At 39.0% G+C, this 14,075-nt stretch overlaps 1 protein-coding gene across 3 annotated transcripts; it reads right to left on the reverse strand.

Moving 5' to 3' along the window:
* Positions 1-2,566: 2,566 nt before the first annotated feature.
* Positions 2,567-6,277, reverse strand: LOC107784663 (protein IQ-DOMAIN 12-like). 3 transcript variants are annotated; one of them, XM_075230976.1, is made up of 6 exons: positions 6,142-6,277; positions 5,642-5,777; positions 5,286-5,558; positions 4,259-4,489; positions 3,933-4,064; positions 2,567-3,731 (listed from the first exon to the last, which is right to left on the reverse strand). In XM_075230976.1, exons 2-6 carry the CDS (start codon positions 5,717-5,719, stop codon positions 3,231-3,233), a joined length of 1,215 nt encoding a protein of 404 aa, XP_075087077.1. In that variant the 5' UTR covers positions 5,720-5,777; positions 6,142-6,277; the 3' UTR covers positions 2,567-3,230. The 3 variants fall into 3 exon arrangements, with proteins under 3 accessions (XP_075087077.1, XP_016461306.1, XP_075087078.1); XM_016605820.2 differs by lacking the exon at positions 6,142-6,277 and adding an exon at positions 5,994-6,134; XM_075230977.1 differs by lacking the exon at positions 6,142-6,277 and adding an exon at positions 5,874-5,997.
* Between the last annotated feature and the right edge of the window lie 7,798 nt (positions 6,278-14,075).

Consider the following 14,075-nt stretch of genomic DNA (forward strand, 5'->3'; position numbering starts at 1 on the left):
TTTTTCACAAGTAGGGATGTTGTTTTTAGAGAATCTGAGTTTCCATTTTCTAAGGAGAATGAGAACAACTCAGTCACTCAGGAGTGTGGAGGAGAATTGAATCCATTGTTATTTTCTCCTTTACATACTAATGTTTTGCAGGAAACAATCAATTTAAATCCCATGGAGGAAGCAGTAGCTCTGCAGGACAATAGGCAGAGTACAGTGCAGGAGAATTCATACTCATACTCATTAAATCTGCAGGAAATGGATGTCGCAGGAATCCATGAGAATGCACAGGAGAGATCAACTACAATTGAGGATCAAGAAGAAAATACAAATGAACAACAGGAAGATGAAAATGCAACAAGTTCAAGACCAGACAGAAAATCTACAAGGTAGGTCAAAGAACCAATATGGATGAAAGATTACCAAAAGGAACACAAATTGCAACTATCCTCTTTTAAATTACTTGGCCTATGATCAGACCAGTTCAAGCTATCAATGTTACCTAGCAAAATTCTCTCAGTTGACTGAACCACAGACATTTAAGGAGGCTGTGAAGGGTAGTAGGTGGATAGAAGCAATGAAACAAGAGGTAAAGGCATTAGAAGACAACAACACATGGAAGGCAGTAGACTTACCAGAAGGGAAGAATGCTGTTGGATCAAAGTGGGTGTATAAAATCAAGTTCAAGGCAGATGGAGACATAGAAAGATTCAAGGCCAGACTGTTTGCAAACGGATATAGTCAAATGGAAGGCTTGGACTACCATGACACCTTCTCACTAGTGGCAAAAATGGTCATTGTGAGGACTGTCATCGCATTAGCTGCTTCAAGGGGCTGTGGATTATACCAGATGGTTGTTTATAATGCTTTCCTGCGGGGAGATCTATATGAAGAAGTGTATATGGAGCTACCTGAAGGCTTCAGAAGGCAAGGAGAAAAGAAAGTGTGCAAATTAATGAAGTTACTATATGGACTCAAGCAAGCTTCAAGGCAATGTAATATTAAGCTAACTGAGGCGTTATTGGGGGCTGGTTTTGTACAAAGCCATCATGATTACTCATTGCTCACACTTAGGAGTCAAGAAGGCATAGTGGTCATTCTTGTGTATGCAGATGATCTCCTCATCACAGGAAGTTGTGCAAATCTGATTAAGAAAGCCAAAGACATACTGCATCAAAACTTTAAGGTGAAGGATCCGGGAGAGTTGAAATACTTTCTGGGAATTGAAGTCCTAAGATCTAAGAGTGGAGTACTACTGAATCAAAGGAAATATGTGCTAGAATTGATATCAAACATGGGATTAAGTGGAGCTAAACCTGCATGCACACCATTGGAAGTCAATTCAAAACTGACATCACTAGAGTATGACAAAGCAAATGGAATCACAGGAGACATGGCCTTACAAGATGTTAGCACTTATCAGAGGCTAGTAGAAAAACTTCAATATGTTAATATAACAAGGCCTGACATTAACTATGTTGTACAAGCCTTGAGCCAGTTTATGCAAGCACCAAAAAGGTCTCATTGGGATGCTGCATTGAGGGTGGTAAGGTACTTGAAGAGTGCTCTAGGGTAGGGTGTATTACTGCAGTCTGAATATGCTAAGGAGCTCACATGCTGATGTGACTTAGATTGGGCTGCTTGTCTTAATACTAGAAGGTCTATTACTGGTTATGCTATCAAGTTTGGCAACTCATTGATCTCTTGGAAATCGAAGAAGCAACAGACTGTTTTAAGGAGTTCAGCTGAAGCAGAATACAGAAGTATGGCTGCAAGTATTGCAGAATTGACTTGGCTACTTGGTTTGTTCAAGGAGTTGGGTGTGGAAATAGAACGACCAGTCACAGTGCTCAATGATAGTAAGTCAGCCATTCAACTAGCAGCTAATCCTGTGCTTCATGAAAGAACAAAGCATATAGAGATCGATTGTCACTTCATTAGAGACAAAATCAAGGAAGGGATGGTCAAGACAACACATGTCAGCACTAAGGAGCAGCAGGCAGATCTGTTAACTAAAGATTTAGGGACTGCTCAACATGATTATCTACTTGGCAAGCTTAGAGTGTTCAATGTTTTGCACTCTCCAGCTTGAGGGGGCATATTATGATATAAAGCATGTGAGAGTCACATGAGTAGTTAATTGGTTAAGAAGGTAGTTAGTTTGTTAAAAGTAAGTTAAGGGTGTTTTAGTCCTTTTAGCTCTTCTTTCTTCCTCTTCTAGTATATATCGATTGGGGAGAGCAAGCTTGCTCATTCTCTTAATAACAGAGCATTGTTCTAGAATTTTCCTCCATTAACCGCCTCAAGCAATTCTCAGAGTTTTGACAGGCTACTTCTTCTGTCCTCCATCAAGAGGCAAATTTTGAGGCTTATATTTTTGATTTGTTTAATGAAGATCAAACGATTAAAAAGGCCTGAAACTAAGAAGCATTTCAGACTATATTTACCAAACAGGCAACCAAACTACCCTTTTTTGTCAATTTTGGTTGTTTATCTGTCAGTAATCTTACATATCAAAATGCTTTTTCGTCTACATTCGGTTGGTTCAATCCATTTTCTTTAGTTTCGAAATCAGGTGTAATCGGAACGAGAAGACTTAAATATTGTAGAAGTTTATTCTTCAAAGAATTTTACATGAAATAATAGAGGTGATCTTTGGTTTAAAGGAAGAAACCAAAAGAAATAAAGCCAAGCAAATATAGCAGACATAGACTAAGCCCCTAAGCAAATACCAAACTTGGAAATGCTTCCAGGTAAAAGGCCACCAAACAACATCAAAAAATTCTGCCTAACATACTCAACTCAGAAGCACCCAAGACAAAAATTAAATAAATAAACAAGGAATAACAAACAGGGAAAGGGAGAAAAACTTTGAACTATATACACATTGTGGCAAGTCTCTGGAAGTGTTAATCCAGTAACAAAAGATGTGCACTGGCTTTCATCAATCAACTGTGGATAGATTACGCAAGCAGCTTCAAGCTCCAATTGTAGCTTCATTTTCTGATTGTTTTCAAGTCTAGAAGTAATGGTGCAAATTTAGGAGTTTCTGCTTTCCTTTGTTGGAACTACTGAATAGAACAGGTCACTAATGTACGACACTCATCTTTGGTGGACAAAGTTACCCGGTACTTGCGTTAGTTGGAGGTAGCAATATTCATTTAGAATACGCTTGGTGACAAATATAGGATCTAAAAAAAAGTAATTCTTCAATCTTGGTAAAACATCTTGTACATTCAGAGCTATCTGCTACAAGTTCTGCTCTTTCTGGTGCTGTCATTCATTTCACCATTAAATGAATTCCAAGACGAAACCTTGAGCTTGTAAGGAGAATGTTGGCCTGAATATGTTTCGTGTAACCTTAGGTGTTGCTTCAGCGTGCTCATTGATCTTGTTTTTGCCTTTGCAGATTCTGTGGAAGCCATGTAAGTAGGAAATATAGGAGAATTTGGTAAAGAGTTAACATCAACATTTGATTTTTGTTTTACATTAGAAAATGATCTTCTTGGTAGTGAAGAAGGAGAATGTAGTTCCTCTATAAAATCTGTTCTATGCACTTTCCTCACTTTAAGTTGCATCGTTCCATTCATGTCAGCTAGAGGAACATTTGAGTCTGTAAATTGATCAAATAACTCTGCTTTTCTTGGTGCCTCAAGTTCTGCCAACTGATGATCAAACCTGCAGCTTCTCCGGTTTTTCTTGCTGGTTAATAATTCCTCTAAAGTTTGATCATTTCTTCTCTCCTGAAAAGAAGCAATATAATGTAAATATGTAACTTCTATACACTGACGATCAGGTTACCTAAAAGATAAGTACAAGTAACTGCCTATAAAAAGGAGATTAGTAACCTGGAAAATGAGACAGGCTACGTGCTATAGTGTATATAAGTTAAATCTTATTTTATTAACAAAGGAGTGAGAGAATACAAATGCAAGTGAAGTTACCCGATGTGAAAATGAGTATTTCATCAAATGCTCTCTTTTGGTAATGGCTTCTTCTCTTCTTGACCACAAGGCATCAGTGTCTTGTTCTGAAGCCAAGTTGAAATCCCAAGTCCTATGGCTCTTGCATTTAAGCTGCCAATGATCAAAATCATATTACAAATATAGAGACAGGAATTACAATCTTCAAACTGCAAACACTAAATAAATCCTATCATTTTGGACAGACAAAATCAATTTCCTTTCCCTTGAATCAATGATCCAATAGTTGTAGTTGAACTATGTGTGGAACTTTAATTATTAGAGAAAAGTAGAACGATTTTTCTTACCTTTAATCCGTTAGATTTCATGCTCTCGTTTGGGCTATTAATGAGTTTCTTGTCGCTGTAGTCGTGATAATCATCTAAAGTAGGGAGTCTAATTTGATACACTCTTGCCTTTGACTTTTGAAGTGGCAAAATGAAATTCAATCTGGCAATGAGTCTTCTTCTCACAATTTCACCTCGAATCACCGCTTGAAGCTTCACTAGTCCCTTTAGAGCACTTAATGCTTTCCTAGCCTACACAACATTCCACAAGGTTAGAGATTAGGCACCAGTTCATGTCATCAAAGGCCAGAGAAGTTTTGATAAGTAGCCATAAAAACAAGCATAAGTTCTTAAAAATGTGCCCAGCTATGAAGAGTTTAATTAAGTTAAGAGAGATTTTCCGATAACAAAAAAGCTTTTCTCCCCAACCGAGGTGATAGACCACCTTATGTGATTACCAGCCAAAGGAAGAAAAAAAAGAAGACAGGGTGCAACCTTAGGTTTTCTCCACTTGCTCTGCAGTACGAGTCTCATACAAAGCCGTGCTCCTCTAGAAGAAGAGGGGCCTGCATTTTAGCAGTCCTTATTTACTGCTACATACTTTATTTTTGGGTTTATGGCTCAGTTAGTAGAGCATTTGGCTGTTAACATGACGGTCGTAGGTTCAAATCCTGCTATATCCACACCTGCCTTACACTCCACTAAGAATAAAGATGCATAGTAGCCCCCAAAGATGACTCTTCGGTCTTTTACTTGCTTCGGCGACCTCGCCCTTTTATTTACAAGTTACTACCTAAATTCTCAACAAAAGATTTGAATAATCTTGGAAACTTTTAGTCTTATCAATTTATCGATAAATGGCTGTATGAAGATCTTCAAGGCGCTTATAGCAATGACTGCAATTTCTATCCTGATTACTAGCTAATACTCAACCTAATGCAGTCAAATGGAAGTCCAAAACAAGTTCATAATGGAGTTGCAGGAGCAGAAACACTAAATGGACTATGGACTAAGGAAAAAATCAAGAAACATTAGAGATGATGCTTACCAGGTGGCCGCGATAGGCACTTTGGATTTTAATGGCAGCATCTTTACGTTTCCTTTTGAATTCATTTGGAGCATTCGTTAGACGGATAACATCAGCAGCAGCATTAGCAGCAGCTACAGCAGCCTCAGCAGCTGCTGCTGTTGCTATAGCAACAGCCAAAGCATGTTTCCTCTGCTCTTCTTTTGCCTCATTTAATGTTTTCTCAGGTGCTTCTATAGCAGGACATTTCCTCAACTTGCACCTTCCAAAAAAACATTTCCATTTCTTTGGTTTCTGAAAATATTTTTCATAATTTCCAGTTTAGAAATCCAAAGATTAAAACTCATTAGTAAGCTACAGAATCTTGAAATTCAAACCTTTTGATCAGCTGTTGGTTTTGTCTCAGGAATGAAAAGTCTCTTGACAAAAGTAAACCAATTTCTTCTCTTTCCCATTTAGAAATTCATTAGTTTACACAAATAGATTTATCAAACACCTGCCACCTTCTGTATTCTGAAGAGGGAGAGCAGAATTTCAGATGCATTTCTATTCCATTCAATAAAACAAAAGGGTGTAAAGCTACAATATGAAAGCAAGAAACTGTCTCACATCAGCAGAATTGTTCATTTTCACAAAAGGACATTTCTTATGATGACAGCTAAATGTTCTTGAACTCTTGGAAATAATAGATACAAAACTTTGAGTTAGCAGAAAATTTAAGGCACATACCAATTTTATGGACATGCAAAATTTGGTAACATCAAACAAGAAGTCTTGCCAGTGATTCTTGAATAATAGTTGTTGTTTTTGTTGTTTAATGTGTTTTAATTTTCTCCCCTAATTCATGTCTCTTATATCCAACAAGGAGAATACTGACCTCACTTGTGCTTTGAGAAGCACACCATGTGCTGTGGCAAATGAAATGGAAGAGTGAAAAGCTAACTTTAGACAAAGGGTTCAGGAAAAAAGAATTGATGTTTCAATTATGTTAAGTACTTTTGGAGGTGACTTGTGGGAAGTCTTTTAACATCATACTACTTAATAATAAAAGGCCCTCTTCTTTTGCTCCCTTTCCCCTCTTCTCTAACTGTCATTTTCTTAACTTAGAACTGACCTTTTCAAATGTCTTTTTCTGCTTAGAATTTACTGATTTAACCTGGCAAATTACTCTTTGCATTCAATTGACAAAGAGAAGGATGTGGTGGTTTTTGTATTTTCCTTCTTTAGTTGTCTTTTACTAGGTGTTTGTGTTAACAAGAAGTAGCCTTAGTAGGGATAAAGAAGAATTTTGCTCTGAAGAATTAATAAATGAGGAGAGTATTAAAAAATATTACATATTTATTCACATCTTGGTGCAACATGTTGGATAACAAACTCATTTTCTTTATTCAAACATATAAATATAAACTAACTTGGAATTGAGGCGTAACTTTTATTATTTGTTGTAATGTTTTAATTAATACTTCTAATGAAACTAGGTCCTGGGACAATGATTGCTTTTGAATGATATAAGATCTTTGTATAGATTTCTAGCATCACCATCCTTCTCAAGTTCCTTGCTAGTCTTGAAAATAGGCCATTGGAGTAATTAAGACCTTTTACGTCAGCTCAAAAACATAATAAGAATGGCGAAGATTTTGTCCCAAAGCAAAGCTCTAACTCATGTCATTATCAGCTCGTAGAATGATCCCAAATTTTGGAATTTTCACAATGTATTGAACTGTTCATGTAGTGCTTATATTATAGCTACACTACCCGCCGAACAAAAATATACATTCAACTTTGTATTTATTATTCTAAAGTTATTTTTCTTTCTTTTGTTACACAAAATTATTTTATTATACTCTAGTTATCGCAATAGTCACTTTGACCAAATTTTATAAAACTTTCACATGAAAAATTTATTATGCTATTGACATTATAAATTCCCCCATTTATATAATACCTTCTATTTATTATATACTCTATAATGTATTTTTACCTAGGTATTTTAATTACTTATAATTAAAATAACTTAATATTATTTAATTTATTATTTTTATAATATATTCGACATTTAATTTTTCCTTAACGCTAATTTTCAAGATATAGAGGCATCATTATTAAATTTTTTGGTAATATTATTGTGAATAAATCTCAAGTCAACATTCTTAACCATACATAATGAAATAGTTTTAACAAAAATTATAAAATTAAAGCTCACAAATTTATCAATCAAGCCGTATTCGTTAATCAATTAAATAAAATACCCACATTTAGCACACTGACACATCAAATTAGTACTTTAAAAAAAATAATATTAACAGATAAAAGATTTAAAATACTTAATATTAAACACAAATATCTTTGAATTTTGTTGAAAGTTTTACCTACTATAAAAAAAACTATCATTTGTTAACTAAATCTGTTTTTATTATTTTAAATAAATATTTTTTGTCATTTTTATGTTTCAATATATGTTCATGTTTGGATATGATTAAACAAATTGAGTGCCATGACAAAATAAAATATACGGATATATTATAAAATATTATAAAGTTATTTTAATTATAAGTAAAATACCTAGGTAAAAATATATTATATAGTATATAATATATAAGGTATTACATAATGAGAGGATTTATAATGCCAAGGGCATAATAGACTTTTCAGGTGAAGGTTTTATAAAATCTGGTCAAAGAGACTATTGTGATAATTAGAGCATAATAAAATGATTTTTGTGTAACATAAGAAAGAAAAGTGACTTTTGGGTAATGAACACAAGGTTGAATGACTTTTACGTAACCAAAAAAAGAAAAGTGACTTTGGGATAATAAACACAAAGCTAAATGACCACCCATAAAATTTACTCCTTAATTTGTCTTTCATATTACCTTTGTTTTGCTGCCAAATAACAACAAAAACCTCCAACTAATAACAATAACCAAAATACCCAACACAACTACATCAATCTCCACCCAAACATACAATAATCTACATCAATCTCCACCCAAAAATACAATAATCTCCTACCAAAATATAAACTAAACCATTCAAACTAGTTCAGACTAAATCAAAATAACTTAAATATTCAAACTAATTCATGATACAAACTCAAAACAACTTGATCAGAACTTGTAACGACCCGACCGGTCATTTCGAGAGTTGTAGCCCTGTTCGCCCTTTTCTGCTCATTTTTGTGCTTTACTATTATTTTATGACTCATCGGGTTAGTTGGTTTGGGTCCGGAGAGAATTCAAAGTGAATTGAGATACTTAGTCTCTTAATTGAAAGCTTAAGTTGGAAAAGTCAATCGGATATCGACTTATATGTAAATGACCTCGAATTTGAATTTTGATGGTTCCATTATCTCCGTTGGGTTATTCTGGACTTAGGAGCGTGTCTGGATTGGGATTTGGAGGTCCGTAATAGAACTAGGCTTAAAATGGCGAAAGTTAAAATTTTGACCGCAGGTAGGCTTTTTGATATCGGGGTCGAATTCTGAACCTGGAAGTTGAAGTAGGTTCGTGATATCATTTTTGACTTGTGTGCAAAATTTGAGGTCAATGGGACGTTGTTTGATAGGTTTCGGCGTCGTTTGTAGAATTTGGAAGTTTCAAAGTTCATTAGGCTTGAATTGGGTGCGATTCGTATTTTTGATGTTGTTTGAGGTGATTTGAGAGTTCGACTAAGTTCTATGATATTTTGGGACTTGATGATATGTCTAGTTGAGGTCCCGGGGGCCTCGGGTAAGTTTAGGGTGGTTAACGGATAATGTTTGGACTTAGCTTGATGGCTGAAGATTTGCTGGTGTGAATTTTCTGGTTTCCTCTTATGCGTTCGTGAGAGAGGTCTCGCATTCACGAAGGGCATCTGTTGGCAGAGGAAGTTTTGTTCTTCGCGTTCGCGAAGAAGATGATGCGAACACGAAGATTTGGACTGAGAGTGCATCGTGAACGCGAGAATGGTGACGCGTTCGCGAAGAAGTGTTAAAGCAGCTAGGGACCCCAAGCTTTTGGTCTACGCGTTCGCATGGCAGTGGTCGCGTTCGCGAAGAGTGGGGTCGGCAAAGCTTCACGTTCGCGATGCTGGGGTCGCGTTCGTGAAGGGTTAATTTGAAGGGCAGTCAGAATGGTCTACGCGAACGTGAGAGGATGGTCGCATTCGCGATGAAGGCATCACTAGGCAGTATATAAAGATTCAAAATCGAGGGTTCCAGGATTTTTCACATTTCTAACATTTTTGAGCTAGGTTTTGGAGATTTTTGAGAGGATTTCAAGGTCATTCTTGAGGTAAGTTCCTTGGATTCATTTCTATTCAATAATTATGTTTTCCCACTGATTTTCCCACATAGTTGGTGTGTTTTTGAGGTGAAATTTTAGGGGTTTGAGGCTAAGGATTTGGAGAGTTAATTTTGGGGATTTGAATGGCGATTTGATGTCAGATTTAAACATATTTGGTATGGTTAGACTCATGGATGAATGGGCTTTCGGATTTTGTGACTTTTGTCGGATTTCAAGACGTGGGCTCAGGGGTCGGGTTTGAGCCAGTTTCGGATTTTGAGCTATAATTTCGTAAATTCTTGTAGAATTGATTCCTTTAGCCCGTATTGATTGTATTGTACTGCTTGTGGCTAGATTCAGGATGTTTAGAGGCCGATTCGCGAGGCAAAAGGCATATTGGAGTAAAGTTTCGCTCAGATTGAGGTAAGTAACAGTTTTAAATCTACTCCTGAGGTTATGAAACCCCGAAATTTGGTATTATATGATTGTTTTGGAGGTGACGCACATACTAGGTGACAGGCCTGTGGGCGTGTACCGTGGGAATTGTGACTTGGTCTATTCTGTGAAACTGAAAAGTTGAATAAACTTATTGTTAGCCATATGCTCTTCATGTGTTATAGAAATTTGACTGTGAATCATGTTAGAGACCATGATTAGGCTATGTGTTGGTACTGATGGGACCCACCGAGGCCGTGTTACATGTTGAATTGCCTGCTAAATGCTATTTGTACTCAGTCTCAGTTTTTATTCGCACATCATATCTCATCCTCTATTATTCTTGTTGATACATCATATTATTGTTGTTTGGGATGATTTTCCTTATTTATGAGAGCCCGGGAGACTAGAGAGATTGATGACTGAGTGAGGCCGATTGTGAGGATATTTATGGGATCGGGCTGTACGCCGCAACATGTTTCATTGATTTATGCCATGATTGGCTTGATATAGCGCTTGGGCTAAAGGAGCCCCTTCGGAGTCTGTACACACCCCCAGTGAGCGCGGGTACCTACTGAGTCCGAGTGCCGAGTGCCGAGTGCTAAGTGGTAAGTGACTGTGAGGAATGAGTGATTATGAGGTTGGAGTGAATGGGAGGACTGAGTGATTGTTTCCCTGAGAGGCTGTATATGATTTCATTATTGTTGCACATAGTTGCCATATATCACTGATTTTAGAAACTTCTGAAAGATATTTTTATCCGATTTTTACTTGAATTTGGCATAACTAAACTGATTTGACTTAATTTGTCGGATTTGAAAGCATGTCTACTTTCCTTGTTGGGACTACTGAAAATGAATTATAATTGTGTAGCTCGTCACTATCTTTCAGTTCCTTATTTATTATTGTTACTTACTGAGTTGGTTGTACTCACGCTATACTCTGCACTTCGTGTGCAGATCCAGGAGTTTTCGGATGCAGAGAGTGTTGATATTTCACGTAGCTGACTGTTGGAGATATCGAGGTAGCTGCCTTGCGTTTGCAGTACTTGTTTCTCCTTCCTTATCCTTTCTTTCGTTGTATTTGGATCCAAACTATTATAGACATTTGTTTTCTAGACTGGTGATGTATAGATGCTCATGAGCTCAGTGACACCCGGATTTTGGGAGCTATTTTCCGCACTTGTGTTTTGGGTTTTACCTCTGATTATGAAAACTTTGCCTATTTAAAATATCTTGATTTACTTTTCAGTTAAATATTGGAATTATTTTGGAAATGTTGGCTTGCCTAATACCATCGATAGGCGCCATCACGATAGTTTAGGATTTGGGTCGTGACAAATTGGTATCAGAGCCTAGGTTACATAGGTCTCACGAGTCATGAGCAGGTTTAGTAGAGTCTTGCGGATCGGTACAGAGACGTCTGTACTTATCTTCGTGAGGCTACCGAACCCTTAGGAAACTTCACATTCTTGAATTCTTGTTGTGCGAATCTGTTGATTCTGGTAACTAACTTTCTGTTATTATATTCTCTCATAGATGATGAGGACACGTACTACTGGGCAGGACGGACATCCACCAGTACCACCAATTAGGGCCAAGAGAGGCCGAGGCCGCAGTTGGGGTAGAGGTGCATCTCGTACAACAGCTAGGGCCACACCTACAGATCTACCAGTTTCCCCAGTTCAGGAGCAGGTTCCAGTACTGGATGAGCCTGTGGGACCATCTCAGGCACCACCCGTGCCCACTGTGATTTCAGGCCTTCAGGAGGCCTTAGCTCAGATTCTGATCGTGTGCACCAGTCTTGCTCAGGCAGTCTCTGTTCTGGCCACAGCAGCCACTTCTCAGGCCGGGGGAGGTACTCAAACTCCCGTCGCCCGCACACCAGAGCAGGTGATATAGGGACTCCAGACACCGGGGGCACTATTAGCCCAGCCGATTACAGTTGCTCAGGCCCATGTGGTTCCTGTTATGTCTAATGATGAGCAGCGGAGATTGGAGAGGTTTGGGAGACTCCAGCCTCCATCTTTCAGTGGTACAAAGGCGGAGGATGCCCAGAGTTTCTTGGACAAGTGGTACAGGATTCTCTGTACAATAGGTATCCTGGAGACCAGTGGGGTCTCGTTCACTACTTTTTAGTTCTCTGGGGCTGCCTTCAGTTGGTGGGAGGCTTATGATAGGCGTAGGCCGGTCGGCACAGCACCACTTATGTGACAGGAGTTCTCTATTCTCTTCCTGGAGAAGTTCGTGCCTCAGTCCCGCAGAGAGGAGCTACACAGACAGTTTGAGCAGCTTCGTTAGGGTGATATGACTGTGACACAGTACGAGATGAGGTTTTCTGAGTTGACCTATCATGCAGTCTGGTTGGTTCCCACTGATAGGGAGAGGATCATGAGGTTAATTGATAGCCTCACATTTCAGCCACAGTTGCTTATGACTAGAGAGAGAGTGTCTGGTACTACTTTTGATGAGATTGTCGATATTGCTCGTCAGATAGAGATGGTCCGCAGCTAGGAGAGGGTTGAGAGGGAGGCCAAGAGGCCTCGTGGACATGGTGGATTCAGCGGTGTTCCTTCTGGGGGTGAGTTATACCACGACAGGGGTCGTCCTTACAGGCATGCTCAGACGGCTCGCCCAGTTCACCGTGGTGCATCATCTGGGCATGGTTCACACAGTTTTCAGCAGGGTCACTCATCTTTCAGTGCCCTTCCAGCTCAAAGTTCATCCCGTGCTCCATCGAGTCAGGACTCGTCTATGCCAGGTCTTTCTACCAGTTATCCCAGTGCTCGGGGTTCCTTTCAGTCCCTGCTACCTGCACCAGGGAGTTTGGGCATGTGTGGAGGCAGTGTCCTCATCGTCAGGGAGGTCCAGCGCAACAGAGGAGTCAGGTTACGACTTCTATAACAGTTGCTACACCACCCCCTCAACCAGCTCGGGGTGGGGCACAATCAGCTAGAGGTTGACCTAGAGGGGGAGGCCGATCAGGTGGCAGTCAGACCCGCTTCTATACTCTTCCTGCCATACCAGATGCCATTGCTTCAGATGCAGTGATCATAGGTATTATTTCAGTTTTCCACATAGATGCCTTTGTATTATTTAAAAATATGTCATCGTATTTTGCTCATTATCTGGATATGCCCCGTGAGTCTCTAGTTTCCTCTGTTCATATATCAATGCCGGTGGGCGATACTATCATTGTAGACCGTGTATATTGATCCTGTGTAGTGACTATTGGGGGATTGGAGACTAGATTTGATCTCTTGTTTCTTAGTATGGTTGATTTCGATGTGATCTTGGGTATGGACTGGTTGTCTCCATGTCATGCTGTTTTGGACTGTCACGCCAAGACCGTGATGTTGGCGATGTCGGGGTTGCCACGGATTGAGTGGCGAGGTTCTCTAGACTATGTTCCCAGTAGAGTGATTTCATACCTGAAGGCCCAGCGGATGGTGGAGAAGGGTTGTCTATCTTATTTGGCCTTTGTGAGGGATGTTAGTGTAGAGACCCCTACTATTGATTCTGTTCTGGTGGTGCGAGATTTCCCGGATGTGTTTCTTGCAGACCTGCGGGGCATGCCGCCTGACATCGATATTGACTTGGTGTCGGGAACTCAACCTATTTCTATTCCACCGTACCGTATAGCACCGGCTGAGTTGAAGGAGCAGCTTCAGGAACTCCTTGATAAGGGGTTTATTAGGCCTAGTGTGTCACCTTGGGGTGCACCTATTCTGTTTGTGAAGAACAAGGATGGTACTATAAGAATGTGCATTGATTATAGGCAGTTGAACAAAGTCACAATCAAGAACAAGTATCCTTTGCCGCGTATTGATGATCTATTTGACCAGCTTCAAGGAGCGAGGTGTTCTCCAAGATTGATTTGAGGTCTGGGTATCACCAATTGACGATTTGGGACTCGGATATTCTTAAGACAACTTTTAGGACCCGATATGGTCATTATGAGTTCCTTGTGATGTCTTTTGGGCTGACCAATACCCCAGCATCGTTCATGCATTTGATGAACAATGTATTTCAGCCTTATCTTGACTCATTCATCATTATATTCATTGATGATATCCTGGTATACTCTCATATCCAAGAAGAGCATACCTAGCATT

Source organism: Nicotiana tabacum, chromosome 15 (assembly GCF_000715075.1).
Source record: "Nicotiana tabacum cultivar K326 chromosome 15, ASM71507v2, whole genome shotgun sequence".
Taxonomy (NCBI): domain Eukaryota; kingdom Viridiplantae; phylum Streptophyta; class Magnoliopsida; order Solanales; family Solanaceae; genus Nicotiana; species Nicotiana tabacum.